At 43.5% G+C, this 15,154-nt stretch overlaps 1 protein-coding gene and 1 long non-coding RNA gene across 4 annotated transcripts in view; one reads left to right on the forward strand and one right to left on the reverse strand.

Moving 5' to 3' along the window:
- The window catches only part of LOC118696589 (uncharacterized), a 146,633-nt gene that overhangs the window by 14,415 nt on the left and 117,064 nt on the right, over positions 1-15,154 (forward strand). The gene's annotated exons all lie outside the window — the stretch shown is intronic.
- Positions 1,696-5,936, reverse strand: LOC118696587 (keratin, type I cytoskeletal 20-like). Of its 3 annotated transcripts, XM_036398798.1 has the most exons (8): positions 5,514-5,936; positions 4,679-4,761; positions 4,323-4,479; positions 3,658-3,819; positions 3,451-3,576; positions 3,058-3,278; positions 2,436-2,476; positions 1,696-1,793 (listed from the first exon to the last, which is right to left on the reverse strand). In XM_036398798.1, exons 1-8 carry the CDS (start codon positions 5,934-5,936, stop codon positions 1,696-1,698), a joined length of 1,311 nt encoding a protein of 436 aa, XP_036254691.1. The 3 variants fall into 3 exon arrangements, with proteins under 3 accessions (XP_036254691.1, XP_036254692.1, XP_036254690.1); XM_036398799.1 differs by lacking the exon at positions 2,436-2,476 and having other exon boundaries at positions 1,696-1,813; positions 3,064-3,278; XM_036398797.1 differs by lacking the exon at positions 2,436-2,476 and having other exon boundaries at positions 1,696-1,855.

Consider the following 15,154-nt stretch of genomic DNA (forward strand, 5'->3'; position numbering starts at 1 on the left):
ACCAACCGAAATGATATGTGCCAACCAAAATTGCCAATGGGAGTGGAAATCTGGTGCCCTCCAGGGATTTGTATGAGGGGAAATGGGTGGAGTGGAGCTGAGACATCATGATTGTGTTCTGCCACGTGCAATGGAGCATAAAAAGTTCTTTTCGCATTTAAATCCCTCCTAAATAATTGTTTTGTCATTGCAGATGCAGTGCTTCCTGCATTTGGGGCTGTTCTTACAGGAGTTTGCTAAGTCAGCAGAGTGATCCCTTTGATCCCTGCTTCTCAGCCTGTGTGGCAGGAATGTCTTTCTTTTCATAATGCTCTTCAGCCAGGAGCCTTTGCTGGATTAGTGCTCCTGGATGCTTAAGAAGTAAGAAAAGTGACCATCAGGTGTCCAAGGGCACATGGATGTTCAGTGAGCTGCAGGGTGATCATTAATATGAAAATATAAATATAGCAAATAGGATTTGGAATTGGGTTTATGCCCTAACCCTTTCATCACTGAAGTACCTCAGAGTGATATGCTTATAGTCTATAGCATATAGAGTTTGTACTTTGGAGCTGGGAACTGACCATTCTCTCTGCTAAATAGTTTGTTGTTATCTCAAAATAAGAAATCTGATTTCTGTATTTGGTGCTTTCTGTAATACAAATCTGAAGATCAAATGTGGCGCTTCTGGGTGCAGGTTTGGGCATGGGAACCCTCCCAAGGCAGTATATTTTTCTTTTGAAGTCATTTTGATAAATGTAAAATCGTTTTTCCTTTGTCCTGGCTTAATTATATCATTGGATTTGTCAACTGAAATGTGTTAATTTTTGATTTATCTGCACTCAGGAGCATGGGGTGCTTTTGGGGCAGAAAAGAGCGGAAGATCAAAGGTGTAAGTGAAGCATTTGTGTGGAAATGAGCTGATAGCCTGGTCTCAGTGACTGGGGGCAGTGAAAGCAGAGGATTAGTTCTTTGGCAGCTGCTTATGTACAGTGCATAGCTCTGAACAGGTGAGGTTTCATAGGGAAGAGCTTTGTGTGTTTATGTTCTCAAGAGGAAAATGTAAACTCCTGGGACTGAGAATCCAGGTGTGGCACAGGGGCCTCCCATGGGACACAGAACATTATTGGCACAGAAGGGTTTGAGAGAGAGGGAGATAATTTCAAATATATTTTTATCCATAAAATATCTTGGCTTGCCATAGTCCCTGGTGACATAATCATTCACAGAATGTGAAAAATATCAAACAGGCTTCTTCAATTTATTTTTTCATGTTAATATATTATGAAAAGCAAATTCACACTTCTTATGTATTTGAAAATCAGTTTTAATGAAGTGAAGCTGCTTTGTGTTTGAGTGGGAGTTCACATTCAGAAGAGGTGTGCTGAACTGATGCCTTAATGCATTTTAAATACCTAATACTTCCATTTTTATCTGTGTTGGAAGCAATTATACATTCATACCAGGCTGATTTGATTTTTTTCCATCAAGGTACTTAGTCACTATAGAAGTAAACCTAAAGTCTTCTATGTTGTGACTTACAGATTTTTATTAATGCTCCCCCACAAAACAACAACAACAACAACAGATTTGAGATTTTGGCATTTTTTAATCCTTCTGGGGTTTAGGGTGAATTATAGATCAGATTCTTTATAACCCTTTTCATTTTGGCATCAGCACCACGGAATTCAGAGGCATCTTTTCTGCTGGTGTCATTTACATCTTCTCTTCAACCTCTCTGACCTCAGAGGATACAATCTTGCCATCAACCACCTCCTCAACTATTGTCTTGATCTTCTTAAACTTACTTGATTCTGTTAAGGAAATTGAAAAGAGAAGTAATTTAATGCAATGTACACTGACAGTAATATTGCTGCTACATCAGGAAATATCAAAAAGCATCTTCAGTCTCCAGGTCCTTGAGGTAAACTTTTTGCAGTGTATGAGGTGTGGTTCTCTTTTGGATACTGAGTATGTTGTCCATAGACTGCAGTTACTCTCTAGCACTCTTGATAGTTTTGCTTCAGTTTAGGACAGACTTGTAGACCTAAAACCTTGGAGTAGACTTACACCAAACTGGAAATTTTGCTATGAAACTGGATATGTCACTTGGATGTCTCAGTCTCCCTGTGCAGCTGGCAGGGAGAAGCAGATGCTTCTGCAGTTCTCCAGAGGGGAATTCAGTAATTCTCTGTTGTTCTCTTGGGTCTCTGAGGACTCACAGAATGACAGAATGGGTAAAGTGAGTCTGTGATTTTATACTAGGCACCTGAATTTAATGTATAAACCCAGGTTTATCTGTCCTCACAGGGTAACCAAACAGTTGATTGCTTTCTTGATGTGAGATTCCACTGGCTGATTATTTGCTCTGAAGCTGTTATTTTACATCAGGCTACTTCATTCCATAACATTTCAACAGGCCACCATCAAAACAGAAAGAAGTTGGTGGGACATACCTTTTTCAGTCACCTCTACTGTTGGCATCTCTTCTAAATACCTGTTCAAATTGTAAATTAGAAAATGTAAATATATGGCAACTCATGTATTGAACATCCTTGTGCATTTTCTATGTGTTTGATCAGGACACCTAATCCCCTTTCATCAAGACATTGAATCAGAAGATAACTCAGTAAAACAAGTTCTCTCAGTTGCAGTGAAACTTGCTAAGCATAAGCTGTAGGTACAGTTAATCTGCAGACTGATCTCTGCAATGCCAGGACTTCAGGTCACGCAGGTACACCCTATCTAGTTCCTGAGCCAGAACAGCTGAACAGGTAGAATCTGGGAGGAAGTTCCACTTTCTGCTTAACCCACACAGACAAGTTGATCAAAAACTGCATTACAGGTGTTCCTGGCATGTGAACATCTACCCAACTCCCCAGCTCACAGTGACAGTCTGTAGGCTGGGAGAGCCACCTCAGAATTCCTCAGCAGCTTCAGTAGCCCAGCCTGAATGGCAGCCTGCTCTCATTCTCTGGCCAAGAACTGGACAATGGGCTTCCCCACCCCAAAACAGTTGGAGAGAGGCAGATTTGACACAAAACACAAACCAACACACAAAGCCATGTGTGTGCTCACCCAGTCTCCTCTCCCTCCAGCAGCCTGCGGTACGTGGCGATCTCCATCTCCAAGCGAGTCTTGACATCCAGCAGGATGCTGTACTCAGTGTTCTGAGCCTCCATGTCAGCTCGGACCTGCCTCAGCTGAGCCTCCAGACTGGAAATTGCTCCCTGTATCTGGTCAAGCTGGTGACTGTACCGTGCTTCCGTTTCAGCCAGAGAGGCTTCCAGGGTCTGTTTCTATCGTGCGTGGCAAGAACAGTGACATATTATTCAGAGGATACATTTTTCAAAATAACATTTTGATTGTAAAGCCCCTCATTCCTCTATTTATCTTTTTATCCTCTATTTATTACACCTCTGTGTTACTCTCTGCTATTCACAGTCCTTATTTTGCTTTTTTGTTATTTACCATGGTCAGCAGGGACTGTAATTCCAGCTCCAGGTTCTGGCAGACCTGTCTTCGTTCTGTGATCTCTTTCCTTTGGACCTCCAGCCTCTCAACATTGAGGGCAACTTCCTGGTTCAGTTCTGCTGTCTGGAATGGAGAATGGAGGGACTGTGAACTGCAGCCAGGCACGACTGAGATTCTTGCTGGTGTTTAAGCAGTTGACTTTACCTGCTTTTCAAAATGTTCTTTGGCTTCTTGGCGGTTCTTTTCTGCCATTTCTTCATATTGCTTTCTCATGTTTTCCATAATAGCTGCGAGGTCAATGCCGGGAGCAGCATCCACCGCCACGCTGACAGAGCCACTCGCCTCTTTGCGCAGCCTGTCACGGTCCTGCAGCAACGGGAGCTGGGTTAGCACCAGCTGCAGGGAGCTGCCGCTCCTGGCCATGGGACACAAACTCAACATCTACACACATAGCACTAATCCTCAATAGTACCTTGGGGCAAGACGACTTAATCACCTTGTAAATACTGTTTAGTGCACCTCATCTTAGAACAGTTCACCTACTTGATAGCAATAAATGTTATTTCATAGATAAATGTATCATAAAACAATTTCCTCAGAACCGGATCTGTGGAATGAGGGCAGAAGTCATGGCTCCTATTTGTGTACTTTTTGGGATAGCAATTCCTGAACCATACGTTTTTCTTAGAGAAAACCTTTACTCCTTCATTCCTGGAATGGAGGAGTGTTCAGCCTTTGATCCCTGATAGCTTGAATGTCCCTTAGGGTCACACATGGTTATGCTGCTTCCAGGAAAGATAGAAATGCTTCCTAGTGAGGTTGTTTGCCACTCAAAACCCCTCTCCCTGGCAGTGGTCAGCTGTTCTCACCTCCTCATGGTTCTTCCTAAGGAAAACAAGTTCCTCAGTTATGTTCTCAATCTGGGACTCCAGGTCAGCTTGGGTCAGGGTCAGGTCGTCACGGACACGGAGCAGTCCAGTGATGTCGCTCTCCACACTCTGCCTGAGCAGGTGTTCATTCTCAAACCTGTACAATACAGTGCCTTTTGTCATCATTGGAATGCAACAGTTTGGAGTAAATGTTAGAATCAGTAACTACTGCAGTCATTGTGAAATTTTCATTAAAGTTGGAAAATGTTCACTTCTTGGCACCGATTCCAGTAAGTGGAAGCTTTCCTAAATAAGAGGAGCATGAAAGAGAATTGATATAAAATCGTGGGACTTACTTCAGCCTAAAGTCATCAGCAGCCAGCTTGGCATTGTCGATCTGCAGGACAAGTCTGGAGTTTTCCATCTGAGCAGCAGAAATCTAAAGGGAATGGCAGACAAGCAATGAAACTTTGCACAGAAATTCACACTTGATCCTTTCCTGGGAATGAATAGTATGAGTGGGCTTCATCCTCCTTCACTTCAGCTGTCTGTTGGTCGGCTGGCTTTAAGCTAAGTTCCATCTGAAGTGCATGAAGGGAATTAGGGATGTCCAAAAGACAAATTGTCCTGCCATAAAATAAGTGTATCAAATAGTTAGGATGAACTGTTCTCTGAAGGGATCTGCTTTTAAATGTTAGGAAGTAGAACTGATAAAAAATAAAAAAGAAAGGACTGAAGGAAGTTCTGGAAACATGATTTGACAAACCTGTCAGTTGATTGTTGGGAATATTTCATTGTTTCCAGTGGTAATTTACTATTTTAAGTAGTGGTCTTTAATTTTTTTCTGAGTGTTTGCCCTTCTTTTCTAATAAACCCCTTTGAAATAGACTGTTGCTAAACTATATTTAAATATGTAGATTACCACTTTTCTCTAATTAAAGCCACCTATGGCAAATATAGGACTAGTTAGAGTCACAGATTTTTCAGGTATGAGATTACTCACAACTGCAGGCATATATCTGGTATTACAAATGATTGAAAATCTGTCACTAGTAGCTTATCAAAAATGAAGTTTTTCTTCCCAGCCAGGCCAATTACAATTTGGAAAAGTACATTTTCTACAACAGATTGTTCTCTATCTCACTGATAACTGCAATTCTTATGTTTATGGAGGGCTCTATGATCTCTTACCTTATTTCGGAGTTCATCAATTGTTTTGAAGTAGGAGCTGTAGTCCTGCCCTACACTTACGGTGTTCTTTTCATACCATTCCCTGATCTGCCTCTCAAGCAGGGAGTTTGACTTCTCCAGTGAGCGCACCCTCTCCAGGTAGGCAGCCAAGCGATCGTTCAGGTTCTGCATCGTGGATTTCTCGTTGCCAGCGAGCAGCACATCGCTCCCAGTGATGCTGAGCTGGAGGCCCCCTCCGAGGCCTTGGCCAGAGCTGGTGCTGGTTGATATGCGGGTGCCATAGCCCCCAGCCCCTCCATAGACACTGGGTGCCTGGATCTTCTGGATGGACATTTTCCTGGAGGTCAGACTGCTGACACTGGGTGCAGAGGACTGGACACGGCTGCTCGTACTCCACTGGGTGCTGCGGGTGGAGAATGCCATTTCTGCTCTTTGTCTTCTGGGCTGAAGCAGGGAAATCAGCACAGATAGAGACGCCAGTGAGGAGCTGAGTGTGCACTGTGCACCTTTATACCTTTGTACAGGTCCAGGAGGAAGCACAGTGGCTGGAAACCCCACCTATGTTGACGCAGAGTGTCGCTGGTATCGGCACAAAGAGCACACAGGATATTGCCCCCCCTCCCCATAATTTGAAGGGGTTCTCGTCTGTTCGTCTGTGTTTGAGGAACACTCCCTGGGTAGTTTGCTTGCTTTGTTATTTTGTATAACAGATAAACAAAAAATGATCTGTTGAATCATTTATAACCATGTACCTGCAGTCAAACCTCTCTGTAGCCCTTTAGAACAAATGAGTAGGTTCTTAGCCCCCTCCCTGTGCAGCTCATGAATTTAAAATGAAAGTTGCCTATATGTGACAAGAGACTTAAAATATTTATATTTCTCTTGAGTAAGCAATAACTTGGGCCTCAGGACAGTCTAGAACAGTGTATAAATAATTAGAAAGGAGGCAGCTGTACTACCATGTGAATTCATTTCATAGTAAGCACAAACCAACATCTGCACTGCCAGTGAAGAGGCTGTTGCCATCAGCTTGGATTGAATATGCATTCATCTGGTATTAGAAAATCCTTGCAAGTGGAATTTGAGCTTTCAGTACATCTGAGATTGAGTGGAAAGGGTATTTCTTTGTCTTTAAGTAAGAAAGGAGGAGTGAGAATATTGGAAACCTTCACAGCCCTCTGTGTTTCACATGTGAGATGCTGAGATCCATAGAGTGGCAGGAAGCGTTGAGTTCCAGCTTCCAGCAGAACAAGCCTCCAGCCCTCCAGTGTGGCTGAAGTTGAAGCAAAACAAGTTTCCCTCCTTGTGGCCTCATCAGAGACCACCAGCTAACAAGTGCCATACTGGGGAGATCTGTCCCCAGCCCAATGGTCATTAACAGAAACCAGCTGCCTTTCCAAGGCATGAAGAGACTCAACCATCCTACTGCTGATCATGTGGAGAAGGCTCCTGGGCTGACTGTGCTGTACACTTGATACAGAAAGTGCACGGAGAATTTGTAAAGCGAAGGAAGAACCTGATTGCTGAGGGGCTGTCAGTGCTGCAGGAGAGTGGGTGGCAGGTGTGTGTTGGGACAGTGTGGAGGTGCAGCTCCTGGGGCATTGCACTGACACTGCTTCTGTGTGTTACTGGTGTTGTCAGGTAGAACAATGAGCAGTACATACTGCAGCTGCTGTATGTACTGATCTCCCAGCTTGGGGCAAGGAAATTGGTGAGGCATGGAGCTTTGGAGGCATTGAACTGTGTATTGGAGGCACCTTCAGCTTTCTGAGAGCACCCAACCCAGAATAGTTGGGTACTAGGGATTACCTAAGATATTAAGGAATCAGTACTGCCAAGTTTTTAAGTTACTGTGCTAGGGATTATTCTAACTGGTCTTGGCTCAAGGCAGAGAGTTAAACTCTTCTACTTGGCTGTTCTGGAAACACAGCTTCCAAACCAAAGCCATCAGTGTGCAGGACAGGATTTTTCTTTCTAAGAGGATGCTGTGGAGTGTCTTTGGACCTTGAACTTCTTTGGGTGTAGCTTGTAATAAAAAAGCCTTTATGAGATGTAAAACCAAAGTACCCTGGCCATGACATTTGGTGTGTCATTACAGAGACTCAGCTCAGGGTGGGTTGTCTTTTGTCCAATGAAATTATTCAGGCTGAGTAAGAATTGCTCATTTTAGGAGCAGAGTCTACACCTTTAGACTTTAAGAGGAGTACAGTCCTGCTGGTCTTACATCCCTTGGCTCTGTATCTCACTGCCTAGATCTCTGCAGAATTGTGTGGCAGTCTGTTTAAGAGCAAACATTCTGCTTTGTCTTCTCAGTATTAAAATTAGTTTTCATGTTAACCTGGGTGATATTTTTTCTAAACATCATTTGCGGGTTCTATTTTTTTTTTATTGAGTGAGCAAATGAAAAAAGAAGTCAGTGATTTGAATTAAGGTGAGCATCAGGCTTAGGTCAGACATTTGCCTTGTGTTATGGCTCTGCTGCTTTTGTTCAAGCTGAACCTCCAGCAATTATTTTCCTCTAGACTGCTCAGCAGAAGCATCCAAGATGTGTGCAAGAGGAAGCAAGGAGCAATGGCATCATGCAAACCTGATGTGAAAAGACACAAGGCTGAATTTTCTTAGTGTTCTTTTTATTCTCATCCCTCATTTGTTTGCTGACAATTTCTCTGGTCTTATCATTTTATATATGCTTCTGTTCTCCCCAAAAAGCTAGAAAATTTGCAAGAATACTTCCTAAGATCAGGATAGATTCACATCAGAGGTGGGGTTTGCTCCTGGTTTTGGTTCAGTACACTTTTTTCCATGTGACATATCTTGACTGGTTGTATCAATCAGTGGAAACTGCCAGAAGGAGCCCTGAAGCTGCAGCCATGGCAGTGAGGGGAGGGTGAGCTGGGCTAGAGGGCAAGGGGCTCCTCAAGGCACCAGCTGGGAGTGGCCTCAGTGTCCTCCACCTCTTGACTAAGCCCAGGAATTATCTGCAAGAACATGGGCTGCCTCTTTTTTTTTTTTAATTTTTTTTTTTTTTATTGCTTGTAAGAGTAAGTTACCTAAATAGATGTTGGGCAACCTAAAAATCCATTGTCCAGTACTGCAGTTTTGGTCAGCATTGAAGAAGTGCCGTAACAGTTTGCTGGTGCTTAGCTCAGCAGAGCAGTTTCAGCTCCAGGCTCAGCTGTGGGAGCTGTAGAGGACAGTCTGGGGGTTCACAGGTAGCACTTCCCTTCAGTGACATGCTTGCTCAGAGTGGATTGCCTACAGACACAATAAAACATTTATAGCCACACTAATGATTTGTTTGATTTCATGAAGAAATGTCACCTGTGTGACAGAAGTTTAATGTGCATTAGAGGGCCATGGAGATAAGTTCTGCAGGGCTCTGATAATGTGGATGCCATTCCATCTGACTCACCTGTGCCAACCAGCCATGGGCAACCAGTCTGGAGAGTTCAAGGAAAAAAGACACACCCAGCTGTGGGTCTGAGTTTTTGCTGCCTTTAGGTGGAACAGATGCTTTTCTTTTGGCTGACATAGACACTGAAATAAGACAAAGTCTTCTAGTGCAATCTGTAGAGATGATCCATTCTAGGAGTGAAATCCAACACCCTTTTGTTGGTCCCTGTTGGTCCCTGTGTTTGGGGTTAGTATTATAAGAGTTTGATTCTGAAAGATCTGCACTACAGTCCTGAAAGGACATTGCTGTGCAAAGTGCATTTCAAGAGAGATGCATTCCATTTTCAGTGTTCCAGCCTTATCCCAGTATTCACTATTTCTGGGTCTGAGATATTCCCCTCCTTCTTTTCTTAATTACCTTTGCATCTCCTGTTAATGCCAATGCCTGTGAAGCCTGCTCTCTCCAAAGAGCAAAGCAAGGTATTTTGTGCTTTGCTGAATGGGATTAGGAGAGAGAAAGTTCTGGATGATGTCACCAACTCAGCTGGATTCACCTAAGCCCTGAGCATTTGCAGCTCAAGATCTTACACTGTCTGCCTCACGTATTTTTTCCCCTCATTTCCCTCTCCTTTTTATCTTTTGTCCAATGAAAATATCTCAATCATCAAACCACTGCATCTTATTTCTTTCTGCTTGGAGCTTTGACCAGAGGGGTAAGTTAAAACATTACATATTTATGGTACTTAGAGGGCTGTTCCAGCTCCTGGAGTGGTGCAGGAGGCAGTGTGTGGGTTCCATCCCTCCCCAGCCACAGGTGGAAAATGAAAGTCAGGAGCTGCCTTTCCTGTCTCAGCTGCTCTCCTCGAACAGAATCAGATCTCAGTGCCAACAAAAACAGCTCCAGGCCACACATACGAACCTTCTCTTTTTTCTTCCCCAAAAGTGCCATTAAGATCAGCTCCAACACAGGACTGCTGGCAGATCTCTCTCCGTTGGAAAAACCCCGTGCAACTGAAGTGTCAAGGGAATGAGAAAACCAGTGAACTGGAGAGAATTTCAGCCTACTGACTCTCTCAGTTCCATAATGCTGGAGTAGTTCAGTACCCATGCAAAATGTTGAATATTTCTGTGATTCAGGATGCAAATACGATTTTCACAGCCCTGTGCAAATATAGGTGCACACGGATTGTACACTGCAAAATATACATACAAATACACTATACTGCATATCTGTGTAGACATTTTTGCTAACTTAAAATTCTTATGGTTCTGGGGATCTTACTTCTGTCACACCTGGAGCCCCCAAATCAGAAGGAAAACTCAATTTTTTCCCCAGGGTAAAATTGCACCCGTAATGCCAGGGAGGTGCCTGGGCAGAGGCACAGCTGCAGCTTCTTGTTTGGGGACTGCTCTGGAATATCCTTTCAGTGCATCCCAGCAACACCACAGCATCCCCAATCCCGGGGTTTGTACAACCAGGAGCAAGCTATGGGCTGCTTGGAACACAAAATACCCTCCCAGCATCAAGATCTGTGTCAGGAAAGCAGATACCAACAAACCAAAATAAATCAGGCCGAAAATCCCTCTCCATACTCCCCTGGAGGAAGTCTGGCACTGTTCGTAACGTTCCTTGCACAAATACTGCAGCAGAAATTCCCAGGGAGTTGTTCCCCAGCCGCGGGAGCTCGGAGGAGCGGCAGGAGCAGGGACAGGCACCGGGCTCCGTGCGGATCTGCCTGGTTGTCACTAGAGGCCACCACCGGCCTTCGGAACGGAGCTGCCTCCAGCCCTCCCCGTGCTGAGCACCGCGGGAGAATCCGTGCGGAACTTGAACGAGAGAATAAAATTTACGGATTACATAAGGAGATTTCTCATATTATCCACTTTCCTGGCCCTATATCCACAGGAAATTTAGTGGCGGGCGTCGTTCTTGTGGCCAAACGTTTAGGGGAATATTTTTTTTCAGAGCCACCAGACATAATTATGGAGTTCAGTGCTGTGTGTGGAGTGGGTTTGGAAGCAGTGGCAAGAAGAATGGACTATCTTTCTAAATTCTGACATGGGAGTCTTTGAGGACAGGGAGTGTTCATTATCCTTTTGAGTTACACCCTTTTTTATGACTGATGCTTGAGTATCTCAATTTTTAAGCAGTGATAGGCCGTAGACATTAAAGAAAAGGTTTCTTTGGTTGTGTTTTTAAGGTTTTTGTTCTCTACAGTATCGCAGGATACATTCTCAGAATGTCTTGAAACTGTCTCTTGTGAGATTAACCTGGAAGCAGAGCCTGGGTGCTGGAATGGCTTTCAAAAATTACCTTTTTTTCATTAATAGGACATAGGAATGTGTTCTCTTTCCTGCACAGGTAACTTTATGATTACAATTTCTGTCTGCTTGCAGCAACATTACAGATTTCCTGCTTTGAAATTGTTCTGGCAAGAGTCACTCCCAGTTTTTTGTTTGATGAATTTGATCTTTTATTTTCTCCTACGTTGTTTCGGAGGTGCAGAGCTGAGCCAAAGCTGGTACTTCTCTAAAGGCAGCACACGTTTAACATCTGTTCTAAGGAAGAGCTGTAGTTTGTAGCTACTTCAGCCTGTTTGTTTCTCCATTTCCCTGCCTGCTCCAGCTAATTATGCCTCTTAATTGAAACACATTTTTCCAAATTATATTCCTCATTTTTGTTGCTTTCTATAGAGCCTAATTACAGCCCGTCACATTGACTCTTGGACTTGTCCTTAGGACATTGGAAAGCCAAAAAATTTACCCCCGAAGTCTATATAGTTATTGAAAGTGTCTTTACCACAGCTGGTGTTATGATTTTATGCCTTTAAGCTTCTGATGCATATTCAGACATTCAAAAAGCAAATTAACATGTCCAGAAGAAGCAGCCCTGCACCTGCCTCACCATTAGATCATGTCTCACACTGGGAGCTCCTGCCATAGGGACATTCCACATGTCCAACATTGGCACTTCTATTTCATGGAATATTTTTGCAGACAATTGGTTTGTGGCAGTCCTAGGCCAGGGACTCAAGTAGGTCATTTCCGTATAGCCACACAATTAGGGATATCATAAAAGTACAGCTTGAGAAGAATAAACATTTTTACACAGAGAAGAATGGTGAGGAAACAAGAGACAGTAAAACTTGGGATTTCACCAAGCCAAACGTTCAGGTAGAGTCAATAATTAACATGCTTTTGTGGGTTAATGCAGGACATGGGGGGACAGGGGGTGCAGCCTCTCCAGCATTATTCTTTCCTTACTTCCCTGTTTATAGATTCGTCCTTTTTCTAAATGATTCATACACAGGAACAGGCATCTCCTAGCAAAACTTTAGAACCTTTATAGGTCAGGGTGTGGACATTGTGAAATGTTTTACCGGCTCTTCTACCTATTCTCTCTGCTTCAATAATCCATAGAACCCGTGAGTTTAGCAGTGCTACAAAGGCGAGATTTCTTTTCTTCTCTTTCTGAAATGACTTTGTTAATTTTGCATCCGTGTTAACCAGGAAGGCAGAAAGCAAAAATTTTCATTGTACAGATGTGGCTGTTGATAAATAAGGCTGAACCCCAGCAGTGTGGGGCCAGCTCCCCAAAAGAATGTGTGATTAATAGCACAAACCATGACTGCATTACCTCATCGCACACTTCTTCCAGGGGATCAACACTTCACTTACCAAAGCTGCCTATTGTAATACACCTTAATAAGTTTTAACATTTCTACAAGTGAAATGAGCTGTGACTCATGCCCAGGCTGGAGTGCAGTCAAGGCTCTTGGAAATCATGCTGAGGATTATTCCGTGCAGGACTGCCTTAAATGGCAGGTGAAACTGCAAGGAGCCAGCTGTGAACGCTGATGGTTTCAGCCTCCTTTTATAGGCTGAGTTCCTGTATCTTGTTGGTTTGCAGAAGTATTGTTGCATCATTCACCTCGACTGAGAAATGCTGTTCTCTCCTGCTCATGTTTCTTTGCTATCCTTTTCCATTTATGGGAAATAGAATTTATTCACTTGGAGAGTGTTGTTTTTAATAATACTTCATATTTTTCAAATTGCACTTTCTTTGTGCCTGGGTCTGTCACTTTCTTGGTGTAGAAATGGCACTTCTTTGTGTATGGGATACTGAAGGAGAACAAATACAAGCTGGCAGAGTTCAATCAGTTTCAATACAATGAATTAACAAGGTCCTTTTTCAAGCCATACATCATCACAGTCCTGAATATTTCCTTCCCTTCAAGCCACTGCTCTGAAATCAGAAGCAGCACTACCTGTGCTCTTAAAGTCTCCCAAATACTACAAAGCTGCCAGAGCTGCCAGCACAGGGTTCTGTGCAGGACTCATTTCAGTCAGGCTGTTGGCACAGGTACATTGAAGAACATCATCAGAGTTTGTGCAGGGTCCTGACCAGCCATAAACACTTGGAATGAATGAAGGGCATTATCTCTTCCGAGCCATCAGACACTGACAGGATTGCTGTGAGTGGGGAATGGCTCTTCAGGAAGTTGTATTATCTAATAGCTGGGCTAAGTAGAAGCTGTGAAGTGATGGATTCTAATTTAGTGGCTCTCAGTGACTTTCTTTGCAGCCTTGAGCAAGCTGTGTCATCTCTTTTTCCAATTTCTCAGGCAATAAAATGGGAATGATAATGCTGCCCCCATTTATTATCTCCCTGACTTCATCTCTCAGCGTGGTGTGAGAATGTGATGTTAACAGTGCATGCAAGTGGTAAATATTAGCATCATTATTTATTATTTAGGGTGCAGACCCACCCTAAATACATTTAGGAATGCATAGCTTATCTACCAGAGCACAAATTCAGAGGTAATGAGTAACCACCAGATGCAGGGCACACGTCTGGTGACACAGTGTCACAAGCTGTTCAACAGAAAGGAGATCTGCAGTTCTACAGAGCATTCTGAAGCTGTGGAAGATTCTCAGAAATCAGCAATTTTTTCCAGAAACAAACAGAATGTGGTGTAATGCCTATTTGTATGTTTACAGACTAATGGGTTTACTCAACACTTAGTAAAGGACACTTGAATGGCTGTGTTGGAGCCATCAGTGCACGATGGTGTTAAAACCAGAGTGAGCTGTGAGGATGGTGCTGTGAGCTGTACTGCTCTGACCTGTACAGAGTGCAGCAGCACAGGTGTGAGAGAAGGTTAAAATCATCCGAGTGGTGGAGTGGTGTGGGAATTCTGCTGCCTCTCAGCAGAGGAGAACAGGAATTCTGCTGCCTCTTCTCCAACACCTCTCAGACCACAGCTGAGTGTGACACAGGGCATGGGGAGCACATCTCACCTTTGCATGAGGGGACACCAGGGCAGAGGAAAGCCAGAGCATTCCTAAGAAATGTGAAATAAAGACAGGCATGTTCCATAAGGCACTTCAATTATTTGCTTTTCCTTCTTCTTTCTTTCTTTCTTGTAGTTCAGCACAATAACCCAGCACAAAGCACATGCTTTCCTTTGATGTAGAACTAAGGGGCTACTTAGAAGTTTTTATAATTATTTGTGTCACAGCGATGTGGCCCTGCTATGTAAATCTGATAAATGAACATATCTTTAAATAACACAGACAATTGTTCAAGAAGACCTGGGCACATTTTGTCCAGATGCTGCAAACACCAGGTCTGGTTTGTTAGATCTGGTAAGCCATAAGGAAGGACACTCTTAATTAGGCAGGAGTTACTAATCCTGTATTACAAGTTTTACCCAGTTTAAAGAAACCATTAGGTAATCCATCCAATGCTTTGGGGATCTCTTTGTGCAACAAGGGTGGAGAGTTGGGGTGCGGGGGGCAAAGGGGGATCAGGATCTGGTTGGAACATGCCAGCAGAACATCGTACCACAGAAGTAGACTTTGTTCAGTTTAATCTGCTTTTCCTTTGAGATTTCCCCTTTCCTTTGTGAGCTCTGTTTCAAAGGAAGGCAGGTAACAGGAGCCCTTTTGTGAGAGTCCATGACGGGACATGATGACAATGTCGCTGATGAATGCGAGACTGCCCTGGACACGCAGACTTTGGAATGCAAATCCCTGACACACTCATTATGTTCCATTTGGTCTCTCTTCCTTCTGCCTTACACTCTTCCTCATTTAAACATCCTAATGGTATTTCTCTTTTCCTTGCCCAGATTTTGTCTTTGTATAGCTCTGTTGCTGTCAGGGTCTGCTGCTGACCTGGGCATTGGGCTGAGCTGAGAAAGGGAGGAAGCCTGAGTTTGGCTAAGGCCAAGAGCTCTCCCTGA

Source organism: Molothrus ater, chromosome 27 (assembly GCF_012460135.2).
Source record: "Molothrus ater isolate BHLD 08-10-18 breed brown headed cowbird chromosome 27, BPBGC_Mater_1.1, whole genome shotgun sequence".
Lineage (NCBI taxonomy): Eukaryota > Metazoa > Chordata > Aves > Passeriformes > Icteridae > Molothrus > Molothrus ater.